The sequence below is a fragment of the Prionailurus bengalensis genome, chromosome A1 (genome assembly GCF_016509475.1).
Source record: "Prionailurus bengalensis isolate Pbe53 chromosome A1, Fcat_Pben_1.1_paternal_pri, whole genome shotgun sequence".
Lineage (NCBI taxonomy): Eukaryota > Metazoa > Chordata > Mammalia > Carnivora > Felidae > Prionailurus > Prionailurus bengalensis.
In genome coordinates, this window is record NC_057343.1 from 5,592,440 (window position 1) to 5,607,641 (window position 15,202).

Below are 15,202 nucleotides of genomic sequence, written 5' to 3' on the forward strand. Positions count from 1 at the left end.
TGGCAGTTAATCCAAATGAGAGGTGATGGTGGCTTGACCCGGGGTGCTACAGGAGGAGGTTGTGAGAAATGGCCAGATTCCAGATGTATTTTTTAAAAAAGCTAGCAGCCCTTGATGATGGATTATATCATGGGGTGCGGAAGAAAGGATGACATCGAGCATCGTCATATTAAGAGGACAGAGGAGAAAAAGCTAACAGCTCAGTAGGCACTTAAAGGATTGTTAAGGCGTAATATCCATCCCAGATTTGTAAAAAGTTCTTTGGAAAATGAAGAGAACGGCCGAAATCTCAATAAGTAAGAACATTTTGTTCTTTTTGTCCATTCAGTGCTTTCTTACTGGATTAACGAGGCCTGGCTTTATGTAGCTCCAAGTTGGAGCAGACGCTGGTGAGGACCAGCGGGGGGCCTACTAAAAGTACGGGATGGGTCTAGGAGAAGGTCAGCTGCAGCAGCAAAAGCACCTTGATCTTAGTTTGGGGCCACCGGTTACTTGAAATCATCTTTAAATATTCTGAGACAAGGCCATTAGAAGATGGAACTTTCCAATGACTAGTGATGGGTCAAAATGTTTCCCATAAGGAAGGGTGGCTTGGACACAGGGATTCTGCTGCAGGTGGGGTTCAGGTGGCTCTCCTGGGCCAGCGGACAAGCCTTGCCTGAGCGTGTGTTTCCTTTTGCAGTTCAGTCATCTGGCTGTCTGGGGAAGCATGCTGATCTGGCTGGTGTTTTTTGGCGTCTACTCAACCATCTGGCCCACCATTCCCATTGCTCCAGATATGAAAGGACAGGTCAGTGCTGCTAAATGCGAATGGGCTTTCCGTGTCCAATGTCCGATGGTGATGATGCTTTCCGTGTGTGGGCTTCTCCGGTCTCGTGACACTGATGAACTTCAGGAGAGGCTGGTATTGCCTGCTTCCATCAAAATTCAGAGGGAGGGAAATAAACCAGATCAGAGCACCTGGAAGAGGTGGTCTTGTCCACACCAACGGCATCTGAAATTTTAACTACTGTAAGTAGTCAGCTTAAATCCGCTGACCTACCTGGCGTGTCCTCATTTCCATAATGGAACGTGTGTTGATTACACACAGTTCTGATGTGTACAGGTAGTTTTTGGCCCTTGGAAAACTGGAGTTGTTTTGAGTCATTCACAATCCAATGATTATGCTGATGGTAGTTGTGAGGTTAAGTGTATTGTTATTCTCTGACTGATAGTCTCCTGTGCAAGATAAATCTAACACCTCTATGAACCAGATCATTAATTCACCAGAATATCTTCTTGTTCATCTCTTGAACTAGAGAGGCTGAGGTTGAAGACCTATACACTTGTTTGAATTGTTTTAATATTTTCTTTTCTTCTGTATTTGTCCGGTGTTTGAGCCATCAACGGTGATGGATCTTAGAGTCCCACAGTATTGGTTCTTGAGAGGAGTTTGACAATCCTAGGTTCCAAACCACCCCAGGTTACAAATGAAGCCATGCAGGCCCTGACACTCCAGGCTGACCCCATTTCGGAGTCTGCCCATAGCCAGAGCTGCCCAGAGACCCCCGGCAAGTGGCTGCCCCGGGCCCTGTGCTTTGGAGGCCTCCGTGATGGCTGTCCCTGGCTGGGTATGTTCCTCTTCGCAGGGTGAGGAGCCCATGGTACACAGAGCCAGAACCCCTGTGTCTAGTCCCTTCCCTGGGTTCCTAGGACCCTGAGTTTCCTTCCCGAACAGCCACAAAAGCCAGCTTCCCAGGCCCGCCTGGCCCTCTTCCCAGATCCAGGCCTGTGTGAACACCCCTTGCCCCAAGGGGCAGCTAGGTGCCAGGTGCGTGCTCTGGGCCAGCTGGGTGTTTGCATCTTTAGACCCACCCCCATGTGCATGAGGCATGGGATGAGAAGAGAAGGCCTGGGGGTCAGGAGTTTCCACTCGTGTCCCTGCACCAGGAATACATATTTTAGGGACAGGCCTGTCTGTGGCACAGCCGACTGCTGTCTTAGCCTCACTTACTCTGCCGAAATAAGCCGACACTCCTGGGTCTACCCAACGCGAGATACATGTGCAGCGGCCGTGTCGTGTGAGATCATCCGGGGGTGGCATTGCTTGTCTTTTTTGCTTGGCGAATCAGTAGTCGGCGTCCCAGGGTGTCCGGGACCTCCCCTGAGTGTGGGTGCTGAGCAGGGCAGAATGTGTTCTTCAGGAGTAGGCTTGTATGTCTCCTGATGCATCTTTGCCCTCCGTAAGCAACGAGGCCAAACCTACCTCTTCCAAATCCGAGTGACAGAGGAAATTCCAGAAGATGGTGTGTAGCAAGACAAGCATCTCCCGGCAAAGATACTTTGTACATTTAAAGAAATCAGTTCTACTTTAAAGCATTGGGCTCCATCCCCAAAACAAACCAAGTGCCTAGAATATCCACTTCACGTTCTCTTCCTTCTGGGCGAGGGCAGGTGTGGTCTCACGACTGTTTCTCTCGGGGAGTTTTTACGGTGCGGAGAACAGCTGATTGCTGAAGAGACTTTCTTAGAAAGCGATGGCTGGCAGAATGGAATCCGTCCACGCGTGGCCGGCCAGCAAAAACTGCTAGTTTGGAAACCCCTCCCGGCATCTTCAACAAAGAGAAGCTCGCGTGAACCCCCTCTGTACGCATTTGTAGCCGCAACTCCAGTCCAAATGTGCACGAACTAGTCTGGTTTCCAGCTCTCACTCCGATCAAGAGGTTACTTTCCACGTTCAGAGAGGCCACGTTTGCCGGGCAGACCCTAAGAGGCCACATTTTCACTATCCAAGTTGCTTCCTGTGTGAAGCCTCGACTGAAATTTCTGTCGTTGAGGACCTTTCAACCACATTTAACCAGGTAGTCCTACCACCCCAAAGCAAAGAAACGATAATATCAAACCACATTTCACTTTGGCATACACATGGTTTTATTTTTCACGTATTCCCCGTCGTTCTAACTTTTTTGTTGGTTGGTTTGCGTGAGGCAGAGGAAGTCTTGAAATCCAACATGGCTGGCCGGGACTGAGGTTCTCGCTAGACGTTGAATGAGATGATTAACGTAGTTTTCATGTCAAGGGATTTCTAAGTCAGTATTCTGCTGTCTGTGTTTAAAGAGCTGTTTATTATCTCTAGTCTTCGTCTGGGGGAGACCTCTTAGTGGGGACAGGTGTCAGAGAACAATGTCAACACTCTTTCACCTGCTGTCTGCTGCCCAGTGGTTTGTTCATCCTTTGAACACTTTTGAAGAAGCCCTTGCACGGAGAGTGGCCAACACTAGCCTGAGGTCTCCCAAAGACCTCCTGCTGACTCCGAAGGGATTTCAGGCTATCGTAAAGAAAGATGGGAGCCGGGCTCAGGTACAGGCAGAAACAGGGCTCCTTAGGGTTACTGTCGAAAATGTGCCCAAGCCGTGGTCATCCCTTTGGTTCTAGGTTGGCATTATGGGCTCAGTGTTTGTGTCCCTAACCTCTGATTCACGTGGTAAAGCCCTAACCCCCAGTGTGATGGTATTTGGAGGTAGGGCCTTTGGGAAGTTATTAGGTCATCGAGGGGATTAGTGCCCATAGAAGAAGGGGCCAGAGAGCTAGCTTACTTGGTTTCTGCCACGTTGAAGCTGTGATGAAAAGTTAGATGTCTGCACCGGAAAGACCAGGCCGGCACCCTGATCTCAGACGTCCAGCCTCCAGAACCATGAGAAATAAATGTCTGGGGCTGATAAGCCACCCCCATCTATGGTATTTCCTTATAGTAGCCTGAGCTAAAACCATTGGTGAGTGCTTAGGAGTGAGGGGTACTCTGGGAGAAGACTGTTGTTGTTGTTGCTGTTACATGTTTTTAGTGACTTGTAGAAACCTTTTTTTGTAGTTCCCAAAGCGGTAGGATTTTGGCAAATGAAGATGGTTCTTTTGAGCTTTGGAATTCAACTAGTGTAATGGCAAACGGCATTTCTCACTGAGGAGCCCAAGACAGATACCCCGCACAAAACATTCTGTCTATTCATAACATCCTAAACTGTTGAAAAGATGCATTGTTTCTGCTGGGGTTTCCTAACAGATTTAGTTCAATATTTCTTTCTTTGTCTCATCCATTATGTTTGGAGCTTTTCTCATGGCGGGGAGAAGGCAGGTTTTCCCTCGAGGGCAAAGGAGGAGAAGGCTCTAGATGAGAGTGATTTTCCACCGTCAAAGGGTCTTTATCTTCCCTCCAGTACCTCATGATATGGTACTCGAAACCCAGCCAGACAGTGAGCCAGGAAGTCTCAGTGGCAGTTTCTGAACTCAGAGAAGTCATCTGAAAATATGCAACATTTGTGGGATTTTTAAGGGACACCCTGTTGTTCTATTTTTCTAGGCCCATGCTAGATCGAAAGCGAATTAAAAACTCAAGTTGCGTCTATCCTGGTTACTGCCAAAGTCCCCTACCAGGGAAAATATGTGCTGATGTTTTCCCATAGAGGACCGTATGTTTTTCTTTCTCCCAGTAGCATAACCATGGGTTACAGGCATCTCCATAATGGGTCCCCAAAGCCAGTGCTTGAAGGTGGCTTAGCCCAGAGTTGCCTGCTGAAGGGAGAGCTTTCAGTTAGAGAGAGGAAGACTTTATCTAAAACTGGATCGGGAAACATATTTACATTTTCTTCACATGTTTCTCAAGGCTTTTAACTTGGGGAGTATCTGAGGGGATATCATCTCATTTGACCTCTGTGTAAAAGTCAAGAGAGCTGCCCTAACTAGCTTTATAACCTTTGGTAAGTCCCTTAGTCCGCGTTAATTTCCTTATCGGCAAAGTCAGTGTAATATTGCACTAATTACCTCAGAGGCACATGCTACAGATATAACAAGAAAACCTGAGGGAGTTAGAAGACATGCCTGCTCTTTCTCCTGGAGTGACCAATTATTTTTGAACTTTTGTAAACAGAGATATTGTACACTTGGCTCCCAATTCTTTTGTCCAGAGGATTTTAACGTTTTATAGGTTCTAGGTGTGGTATTTATCCGTAAGTTCAGGTGACTACCTGCATCTGAATCATCTGGGTTGCCTGTTAGAAAACAACCTCCTCCCCACCCAGAAAATACGTTCTTCCAAGGCACACACGCACACACACACACACACACACACACACACACACACACACAATTTCACAGTCCCTGGGTGTGTAGCCCCAACCTCTGAATTTTTTTTTTTTTAATTTTTTTTTTCAACGTTTATTTATTTTTGGGACAGAGAGAGACAGAGCATGAACGGGGGAGGGGCAGAGAGAGAGGGAGACACAGAATCGGAAACAGGCTCCAGGCTCCGAGCCATCAGCCCAGAGCCCGACGCGGGGCTCGAACTCACGGACCGCGAGATCGTGACCTGGCTGAAGTCGGACACTTAACCGACTGAGCCACCCAGGCGCCCCCCAACCTCTGAATTTTAATAAACCTTCAAGCTATTCCTCCCTTTAATGTTTGAGAACCACTGCTCTAAGACACCTAAAATATTACTCCATCAGTGTTCGAGTCATGCAGGGTGTTACAGGGAGAAGATGGTATGTTTAAAATATTCACAAATGATTTATGTCTCATGGGAAGTGCTTATGTAAGACATGGCGGGCATCGCCAGTGACTGCTTTAAGGCAGCTAGCTTTCCAAATAGAGAATTATACCAGAGGACATTACATCGTTCACCATGGAAAAATATTCCTCATCAACTTTGGTGCTTTTCCTTTAATGTTCTTTTCATTGCTAGTAAAAGAAGAGAAAAAAACCTTTCACTTCAAAGCTTACAAACCGCTAACTCTGTAGTGCCAAGCTCCAGGCTTCAGCCAGTTTCTGGCCTATGACAGGCTTTTTTTTTTTTAATCCTAAATACAGGAATGGGTTTACGTTTGAGTTTTATACACACACTCGTGTATACACAGTGCAAATACCAACGGACTAACAGTCTACAGAATGGAGGTATCATTGCTGACCATCGTTGGTCAAAGAGATCCACTACTCATCTTCCCTAACTGACTGCTTTCTCCTGGACTTGGCAACCTAGTAAGATCTCAGGCCCAGGTATTTTCCACACAGAATGTTAAAAGAGGGGTTTTTGTTTCCAATTGCCTCAGGGAGGCAAGCGAGGGAGAAGGGTAACAGCCCCATCGGCCACCACCTTTGCTCAGCTGGGGTTCTAGAACATCTCTGCAGGACAAAGGCCCACCCAAAGGCCAGGAGGGAACTTGTGCCCGGGTTAAGTTTCCTGACGTGGGACAATGTTGTTCACCCCCCAGCACCCATCCTCCTCCACGCTTTCCTGAGGGGCCTGGTTCATAGGCACATACAAGGCCTTGTGCAAGAGGTCCAGCACCTTCGGGGACTCATTTTCCCCCCCTGACTCCTGGGGAGAGCTTGATCCCAGCCCCTGCTATCGTAAGTGATTCAGAAACCCTACAGGGGACACAGGAGACATTCGCTGGGGGCTTCTGCGAGAGAAGCATGTTTGCTCCCAGGAGAAATCCATCAAAGAGATGGCTTTCTCCTGTGCGTGATGTGGTTGCTGCCGTGCCGGCCAGAGCTGTTCAACCATCAGGAGGGAAGCCCCTCCAGAATCCTGCTGCCACCATGAAAGATGTGATATAAAGACAGAAGACCACCAGAGTCTCTTGCGTGAGTGTTGAGCCACCAAATGAAGCCAGTCTTGTAGTGCCCCCACCCTGCACCCATGTCCACTCTCCAAGGAGCACCTCATGCATGTGCCACCCATACTCTGTCAGTAGCAGGTGCATAGAAAAGGCACTTGACCCTCATGTCGGTGTTGGGACATTTCTTTTATAGTCACCAGTATGCAGTCAATCAAGGAAGTATGTGCTTTAAAAAAAAAAAAAAACAGGGGCGCCTGGGTGGCGCAGTCGGTTAAGCGTCCGACTTTGGCTCAGGTCACGATCTCACGGTCCGTGAGTTCGAGCCCCACGTTGGGCTCTGGGCTGATGGCTCAGAGCCTGGAGCCTGTTTCCGATTCTGTGTCTCCCTCTCTCTCTGCCCCTCCCCCGTTCATGCTCTGTCTCTCTCTGTCCCAAAAATAAATAAACGTTGAAAAAAAATTTTTTTTAAATAAAAAATAAAAAAAAAGACAGGCTTAAGGCTTAACATTGCATATTACGCCATAATCGAACTTGGGCGCTTGTAGATTTATTTAAAGATTTGGTAAAAAATTACTTTAATATCACAATCGTTAGTGTTTTAGGTAATTACATCCCAGAAACACCTAACATGAATACTGTAAAGCTTATTGGAATTCTCTTTAATATAGCAATATTGAATAGAGTAGGTTCTATTTTCCTCAAATAATGTTTATTTTAAAAGCCTGTGGCCCCGGCTTATATGAGAAGGGGCCAGCCTCAGGAGGTAGAAAGTTCCATCAGTAGAGACTTGTCTCTTGGCTTGAAATAACCTTCTGGTATCTCCTTTGTGCAGTTTTCTTGTTTATTGAGATTGGCCAAATTATTTGTGGAAGTCCGATTTATATTTTGGCTTTTAAACTTGTACATTTTGGGGGCGCCTGGGTGGCTGAGTCGGTTAAGCGTCCAGCTCTTGATTTTGGCTCAGGTCATGATCTCCCAGTTCATGAGATGGAACCCCCCGTTAGCCTCTGTCTATGCTGACAGGGCGGGGCCTGCTTGGGATTCTCTCTCTCCCTCCCTCTCTCTCTGCCCCTGCCCTCTTCTCTCTCTCTCTCTCTCTCTCTCTCTCTCTCTCCAAATAAGTAAATAAACTTTTTAAAAAATATATAGTTTAAAAAAATAAAAATAAGCTTGTACACTTTGGGTGATAATAAGATTGACTTGCTCTGTTTCTGGATGACATTCTCTGAATACATAACAATGTGAACAAAACTAAGAAGGACTCCCAGGTCTCTCCAGTGTCTGTAACTCTCGTCATCCACGTCCAGGATGAGTTTGTCCTGCTTACAGGCTCCCCACACTAATCCCTGTTGGAGACAATCACTAGAACTGAAAAACATGAACCGAACTATAACCAAAGATTCTTCATTGATAATGAAGGGAAAAACAGACACAGTTGCTTGATTAGGGATACCAAGATGAGTTCTCCCAGGCCTATGAATATCTGGGCTCTGAGATGAGAAAATTCAGGCATCGGATAACAGTTCTGTCAGAACACGGACATGTCATGCCAAGTTGTTTTTGTTTGTCGTTCCCTGATGATCAAACAAGGGGGAGAGTATATTTTTCAAAATGTGGTAGCTCCTTAAAGCAATTTCAGATTCTTTCTACGGGCAGTAATGGGGCCAATGCCACTTGGCCTGGTTGCTTCTGTGCAGGGCCTGGTGGGATCCACAGAAACAGTCTGGGTTAAAGTGACCAGGATCAAACCTCTCTCCTATTCAGTGCACATCCTAATGTTGAAAGTGGGATTTGAACTCAGTTAACCTAATGCCTAAGAAATACATAAAGTGAAGTCTACTGTTCATAACATCTGTGACTGTTAATTCTGAGTCTCAGTTTCATCGGGTATGGGGAGTAGATGATATCTATCTCTGGAGCTAGTAGGTTGAGGAAGAGAAGGCATGTAAATAATAGTAGGTAATGTTACGGGGGTGGGGAAAATGGGTGATGGGCATTAAGGAGGACACTTGTTGGGATGAGCACTGGCTGTTGTTATGTAAGTGACACATCAAGGGAATCTACTTGTGAAGCCAAGACTACACTGTATGTTAGCTAACTTGCCAATAAAAAAAGGAAAGAAAAGAAAGTGCATCACTGGTTAGAAATATGGCACGGCCTCCAGGACTATTGCATAAGTGAGGGTTAAAAAGTGGGCAAATCCAGGGGCGCCTGGATGGCTCAGTCGGTTGAGCGTCCGACTTCAGTTCAGGTCACGGTCTTGCAGTTCATGAGTTCGAGCCCCGCGTTGGGCTCTGTGCTAACAAACAGCTCGGAGCCTGGAGCCTGCTTCGGATTCTGTGTCTCTCCACCCCACCCCACCCCACCCCCCTGCTCATTCTCTGCCTCTGTCTCTCAAAAATAAATGTTAAAAAAAAATTTTTTTTTTAAGTGGGCAAATCCAGCAACTTAATGCCCAAAGGCATCCCAACTGGGCCTGAGTTCCTCTGGTTCTCTGCAGACCTACCAGAAGTCCCGCCCTGAACCTCTCAGCAAACCTTCCTCGCAAGGTCTTTGTCAGAGCGCTGCAAAATAGGTTGGGTGAACAGGTCGTACAACTGTACCAGCAGGCTAATAAATGTTTGTACGCTTGGCACACACAAAAAAGTAGGTAACGTTATTGAGAACCTACTAAGTCTCAGACAGATGTGCATTCATACAAGTGTATGGTGCACACAAGCAGTTACATGGGAGTCAAGCATTAGCTCACCTGATGATCTTCGAGCCGTAGGAGGGCACAGAGGCTTGGAAACAAAGCAGCAGCACCTCGTCAGTCTGGGGAGGGCAGTAGCTGAGACTCGGTGGCTATGGAGAGCACCCGGGGTGGTTGATACTGGGTACAAGCCAGATGTCACCCAAGTGTCAGGCGAATCTCCTTGAAATTGTGCTTTGATTAACTTGCATCGGAAGACGCTTACCCTGCAGTGTAGTCAAATTTTTAAAAGGTAACTGTAGAGTCAGAAGCAGTACACGTACCTTGTATGCGAGCTGCATGCTTCTGCCCTTGAACCCCGGGGAAAGTAGGTTTCAGACCATGTCTTTTTTTTTTTTTTTTTTTTTTTTTTTTTTAGGTATGTCGTGGAAAGCCCTTTTTTTTTTTAGTTCCTACTCCCCCACCCCCAACACCCCTCTTCTCTTTCTTTTGGCAGTTTATTTTATTTTGGCCTCTCGTTTCAAGGATGCTGTGTGCTAATTAGAGGCCAGGCGGCTTTGATTGTGAGTTATTTTTCTCCTCAGTGAAGGGTTTTGTTGTGGTGTTGGCATTTGCCATTCATTCGGATGTTAATTTTTTTAAATATCTGTCAGCAAATTAAAGTACACATTACATGCTGATTTTGTTTGTTTGTAATATTTATACTCCGCGGTCACTGGGTATGTTTGATGTGGTTTTGAACTTTTCCTTTCTCCAAACATGTGGAAATGCGTATGCAGGGCGCTGGAGTTGAGACTCTACGCAGGAGTTTCCTTCTCTGACATCTGCAGAGAAAAACGGCCTTGTCTGGTGACCACGGTGTGCAACTTGTGGCCCTCCCGCCCAGGGACATCCGTGTTCTTTAGGCTTGTTCTGTTTAAGAGGTGGAGAGCTGCCTGGGAGAGGCCAGCAGCGAAAGGGTTTGTGCAAGGAAAGACAAACCTCGCAAGAAAAGTTGGGTCAGACTAAAGAGAATCACAGCCTGCGATTAGGCCTCTGCCACGGCTGTCGTATTTGGTGTAAACAACGATACAAAGCTGCTGTTGACAGAATCCAAGAAGACCAAAATAGTGAAAGGATTTAAAGGAGGTGAGATCTTCAGTCACTCTTGTGCATCGTAAAATATTAGCACCCATCGAGGAAATTGTATGCTTCTGAAACCAAGATTAACCAGCTGTTAGAGTGTTTGGCATTCCTTTGGCTAAAGACAGGAAAAGAGAAATCTAGGGTTACTTGTATCTGTGCCTATCGTGCTCATTCATTCATGGGTTTTGTTTTCGTTTTAAAAAAAAATTTTTTTTTAATGTTTATTTTTGAGAGAGAAAGACAGAGCGTGAGAAGGGGAGGGGCAGAGAGAGAGGGAGACACAGAATCCAAAGCAGGCTCCAAGCCATCAGCACAGAGCCCGATGAGGGGCTCCAACCCACAGACTGTGAGATCATGACCTGAACCGAAGTCAGATGCTCAAGCGACGGAGCCCCCCAGGTGCCCCTGGTTTTGTTTTAGTTTTTTAATTGCTACAACCTGATTGTTATAAAGGCTAGAACCTGAAAGAAGGACATGTTTAAATGTGGAGATTTCTGAGTGCCAGTGAAGGCAAGCCCCGCCCACCCTTCTCAGCCTCAGCAAACAAGCCTGTTGCCTCCTGGGTGGAGGGCCATCTTGTCATCAGCCCTACATCCTTGTGGTCACAGCCCCTAAATCCCTTCCCCTCTTCCAGAACATGTATTTAGACAGTGCTGGTTCTGCCTCTGCTCCACATCTGGTTCTGAACTTGGCATCCAGAGCTAGTCAGCCAGGATGTCCATATCGCGGACCATGGTGACTGATTCAGGAATGGGCATGGGGACCTGCACCAGGCCACTTAGAGGCAGTTCAAGGATTTGTTTTTAATAGAAACTAACAGGGGAAGGAGAAGGCACTCTTGCTGCTGGTTTGTCATACGGGGATGATGTCAGCCTGGAGCTGCCAGTGGCCACTGTGGAGAGAGTGCCTGGCCGGGGATGAACCGAGCACAGAGGAGAAGCTGAACCAGGAGAGGACCGCTTTGAGTGCACTCCTGGATCCAGCTCTTCCTGAAGCTAGGGCCATCTCCAAACTTTCGGATACACATAAACCAGTATATTCCCATTTTTGCTTCAGACAATTCGAGTTGGATTTCTGTTACTTCTGAGAAGAGTCCTAATTAATGAAGAAATTGCTAAGTTGCAGACACAAAAGGGAAAAGTGACTGAGACAAGTTAAGATAGGACTCTCCTCTCCTTCTGGAAAATTGACAGGCATTGTTATGTTGTAGAAAAGCAGCTGGCCAACTTTTCCCACTGTGTCTCCGAATTGAGTGCCATGGGACACTGCCTACTTTTTGTAGCCGCCCTCCCCTCCTTCCCCACCCAGAACAAGAAGACAGGCTTGGGTGGAACTGATCATTTGCAACAGAGATGGAAGGACATGGAACATTTTCTGAGAGAGGCCTCTTGGAAGCCAATGATTCAAAATGTCTTAGAGTCTAATGGTCCTGAGCAGATCTGTCCAATAGAAATATGGGAGACACGTGTATAGCGTTCAGTCTTCTAGTGGCCCCATTAAAAAGGTAAAAACAAACAGTTAAATTAGTTTTATTAATATACTTAGCCTAACTTGTGATCAACATTTAAAAAATTATTAATGAGATAACTTACGTTCTGTTTGTACTAAACCTTTGAAATCCAGTGTGTGTGTTAAACTTACAGTACATCTTAAATCAGACCAGACCAATTAAGTGTTCAGTAGCCGCCTCTGGCCAGTGGTCACTGTGCTAGACAGCACAGCTCTTGACCAACAGAGATTCGGAAACCCAGATTCATTCTCCAAGGCTAAATATAGTTCAAGCAAGATTAAGAGATGAGGAAACCTAGCCCCAGATAAGCTTGGTCCTCTCCAGGTCCCTCCCCTGCATCCAGGGTGTGGACGGACGACCTGACTTTAATTTCAGTCCCTTGTACTTAAAAAGATCTTGACTCTTCCACAAGGCTTTCCCTAAAAAATAAAATCTGGACCAACTGAGCTGTTAATCTATGTTTATTAATTGCCTTAAGCAGAGTTTTTGAAGCACGGTTTATAAAGTGTGGGTCTGATTTTAAGTAGTTGGCTAATACCCCAGACATTTCCTCCTGAATGTGGGAGGGAAGAGGTCAGGATCCAGGACTTGGGTCACATTTATGTCCTGCTGCAACCAGCTGAGTAATAGTCACCCATGCCACCAAAAAAAAATTAGATCTGTTCCTAACAAATGGTTAATTTGTTCAATAAGTGGCAATTTCTGAGTAGGATTATTATGTCATTTCTGAGATTATGGGAACCCTTTTGTCCTTTTTTTCCCTCTAGAGTCCCAGGCGCCTTTCTCCATCATGATGCTTAATCCAAGCCTTCTATCATTTTTACCTCCTAAATGTCTTTTATAAATATGTATCTTCCTCCATCCAGCTCTGGTCCTGTCCCGTTAGTTGATGGTGTAGCATTTTTTGCCTGGGCTGTTGCAGTAGCCTCCTGATTAGCTAATGAGCATCCAGTCTGCCTGGATCCATTGCTCTACTGTAGTCAAAATAGTCTTTCAAAACAAATCTGATGTAGTTGTCCCCCTGGCTTCCCATTGCCCTCAGGATAAAGTTCCAGGTCATTTACCTGGTCCCTTGGGCACCATGAAGCCCTGACCCCACTCCTGTGATCTCGTCCCTCACTTCTCACCCCCCCACACACACTGGTCTTCTCTTGCTTTCTGGAGTGCCCTGCTTTGTACTCTCACAGTGCATTTGCACCTACTGCCCTCACTTCCTGAATGGCCTGGTCTCCGCCTTCCGCCTAGCTAATGCTTACCTAGTTTTCAGACCTCACGTGAGCCATGACTTCCTGAGGGTGCCTTCTCTTGCACCCCTGACCAGGTTACATCCTCCTAATACAGGTGCCCTTAACATGACTCTCCTTTGTTGTACTTACCACGATTAAAAATTTACGTTTGTATACGAGATAATACCTTAAACCCGTTAGGATGACCGCTACTTAAAAAAAATAACCAGTATTATGAAACTATAGAAAAATGAAATCCCTGTGCACTGTTGGTGGGAATGTAAAATGGCGTATCACTGTAGAAAGTGGTATGGAGGTTCCTCAAAAATTTACACACAGAATTACCATACGATCCAGCAATTCCACTTTTGGGCATATACCCAAAAGAATTGAAAGCAGGATCTTTTTTTTTTTTTTTTAATTTGAGAGAGACAAAGAGTGCACAAGCATGAGAGAGGCAGAAGGAGAGAGAGAGAGAGAGAGAGAGAGGGAAAATCTTAAGCAGGTTCCATCCATACTCCGCATAGAGCCTGATGCAGGGCTCGATCCCACAACCCTGGGATCATGACCTGAGCTGAAATCAAGAGTCAGATGCTCAAGCGACTGAGCCGCCCAGGCATCCCAAAAGCAGGATCTTGAAGAGATATTTACACAGCCTTGTTCATAGCAGTAGTATTCACAAGAGCCAAGAAAGAGAAACCATCCAAATGTCTGCAGGCAGGTGAATGGATAACCAAAAGATGATCTGTACATACTAAGGAATATTATTCAGCCTTTAAAAAGAAAGAAATCCTGTCACGTGCTGTAATATAGGTAGATAGATAGATAGATAGATAGATAGATAGATAGAAAAATAGATATAGATATAGATGAGCCTTGACATTATGCTGAGTGAAATAAGCCAGACCCAAAAGGACTAATACACTGATTCCATTTATATGAAGTACCTAGAGAAGTTGAATTTATAGAGACACAAGGTAGAATGGTGGTGGCCAGGGCCTGGGGGACAGGGGAATGAGGGGTGAGTAACACTCCTCAACTAGCTACATCCCCAAAAATGGCTAGGCTGCTAAGTTTTGTGACGTGTTTTTTACCACAATTTAAAAAAATGCTTTTGAAGTACATTTATGTGATTTCATAGTTTATGTCCATTTCTTCCTCAAAACTGTAAACTGTGTGAGGAAAGTGAATTCTCTTCAGTATGTCCTTGGACTTCTCTACCCTCTTTTCTAGCATTCAGTAAATATTTAAATGCGTGAATTAGTACAATGAAATTAAATACCTCTCCCGTAGAGTTGAGGGATGGATTTGGCTTTGTGTGATAGGTTCTTAGTCTCTGTTTGCTGAATGGATGACCCAAGTGGATACCAAATACTTGAACATTTGGAAATAGTCTAGCTCTGCACACGATAAGTGGTTGATAGCTTAACGAATTCAGCAATGTTCTCAAGTGTGCTAAGAGCCAGTAACACAAGCCGTGCATTTTTCCCACCCAAAGAATGATTTCCAGTTGAAAGATTTTTAGAACATTTCCAGTTAAAATCATACTCGGGCCATTTTGGCTACATGGGTGCTATCTGGGATATGATATTTGTTGACCCTGGTATTTGCAAATATTTGGTATTTATAAGGTTAAATTACTTCATGGGAAGGGGCGCTGGGGTGGCTCACCGACTGAGCATCTGACTCTTGATTTCGGCTCAGGTCATGATCCCAGGGTTGTGGCATCGAGCCCTGCATCAGGTTCCACGCTAAGCCTGGAGCCTGCTTAAGGTTCTCTCTCTCTCTCCCTCTGCCCCTCTCACCCACGCACACACTCCTTGTCTCTCTCCGTCTCTAAAAAAGGAAGAAACTCAGAAGTGTCTCTTTTGGAACTGATAGTAAAGGAAAGGCAAAAATGGAATAAAAATGAATTCTTGAGTATGTAATTTGAGGAAGTGCTAAGCTAATCAATATCCAGTGGTCTTATTATGGGAGATGAAACTGATGAAGACAGTGAGTGCATCTAGCAGAAATGCAAGTTCTCTAACCCACTACATCCTCGGATGGCATTCTCATT

General features: G+C 45.7%; 1 protein-coding gene across 5 annotated transcripts in view; it reads left to right on the forward strand.

Moving 5' to 3' along the window:
* Positions 1–15,202, forward strand: part of LOC122480709 (phospholipid-transporting ATPase IB) — a 606,753-nt gene that overhangs the window by 456,326 nt on the left and 135,225 nt on the right. For all 5 annotated transcript variants that reach the window (XM_043575482.1, XM_043575463.1, XM_043575477.1 and 2 more), the window contains one exon: positions 683–790. In XM_043575482.1, coding sequence (XP_043431417.1) covers positions 683–790 — 108 coding nt within the window. The remainder of the gene's footprint in view (positions 1–682; positions 791–15,202) is intronic.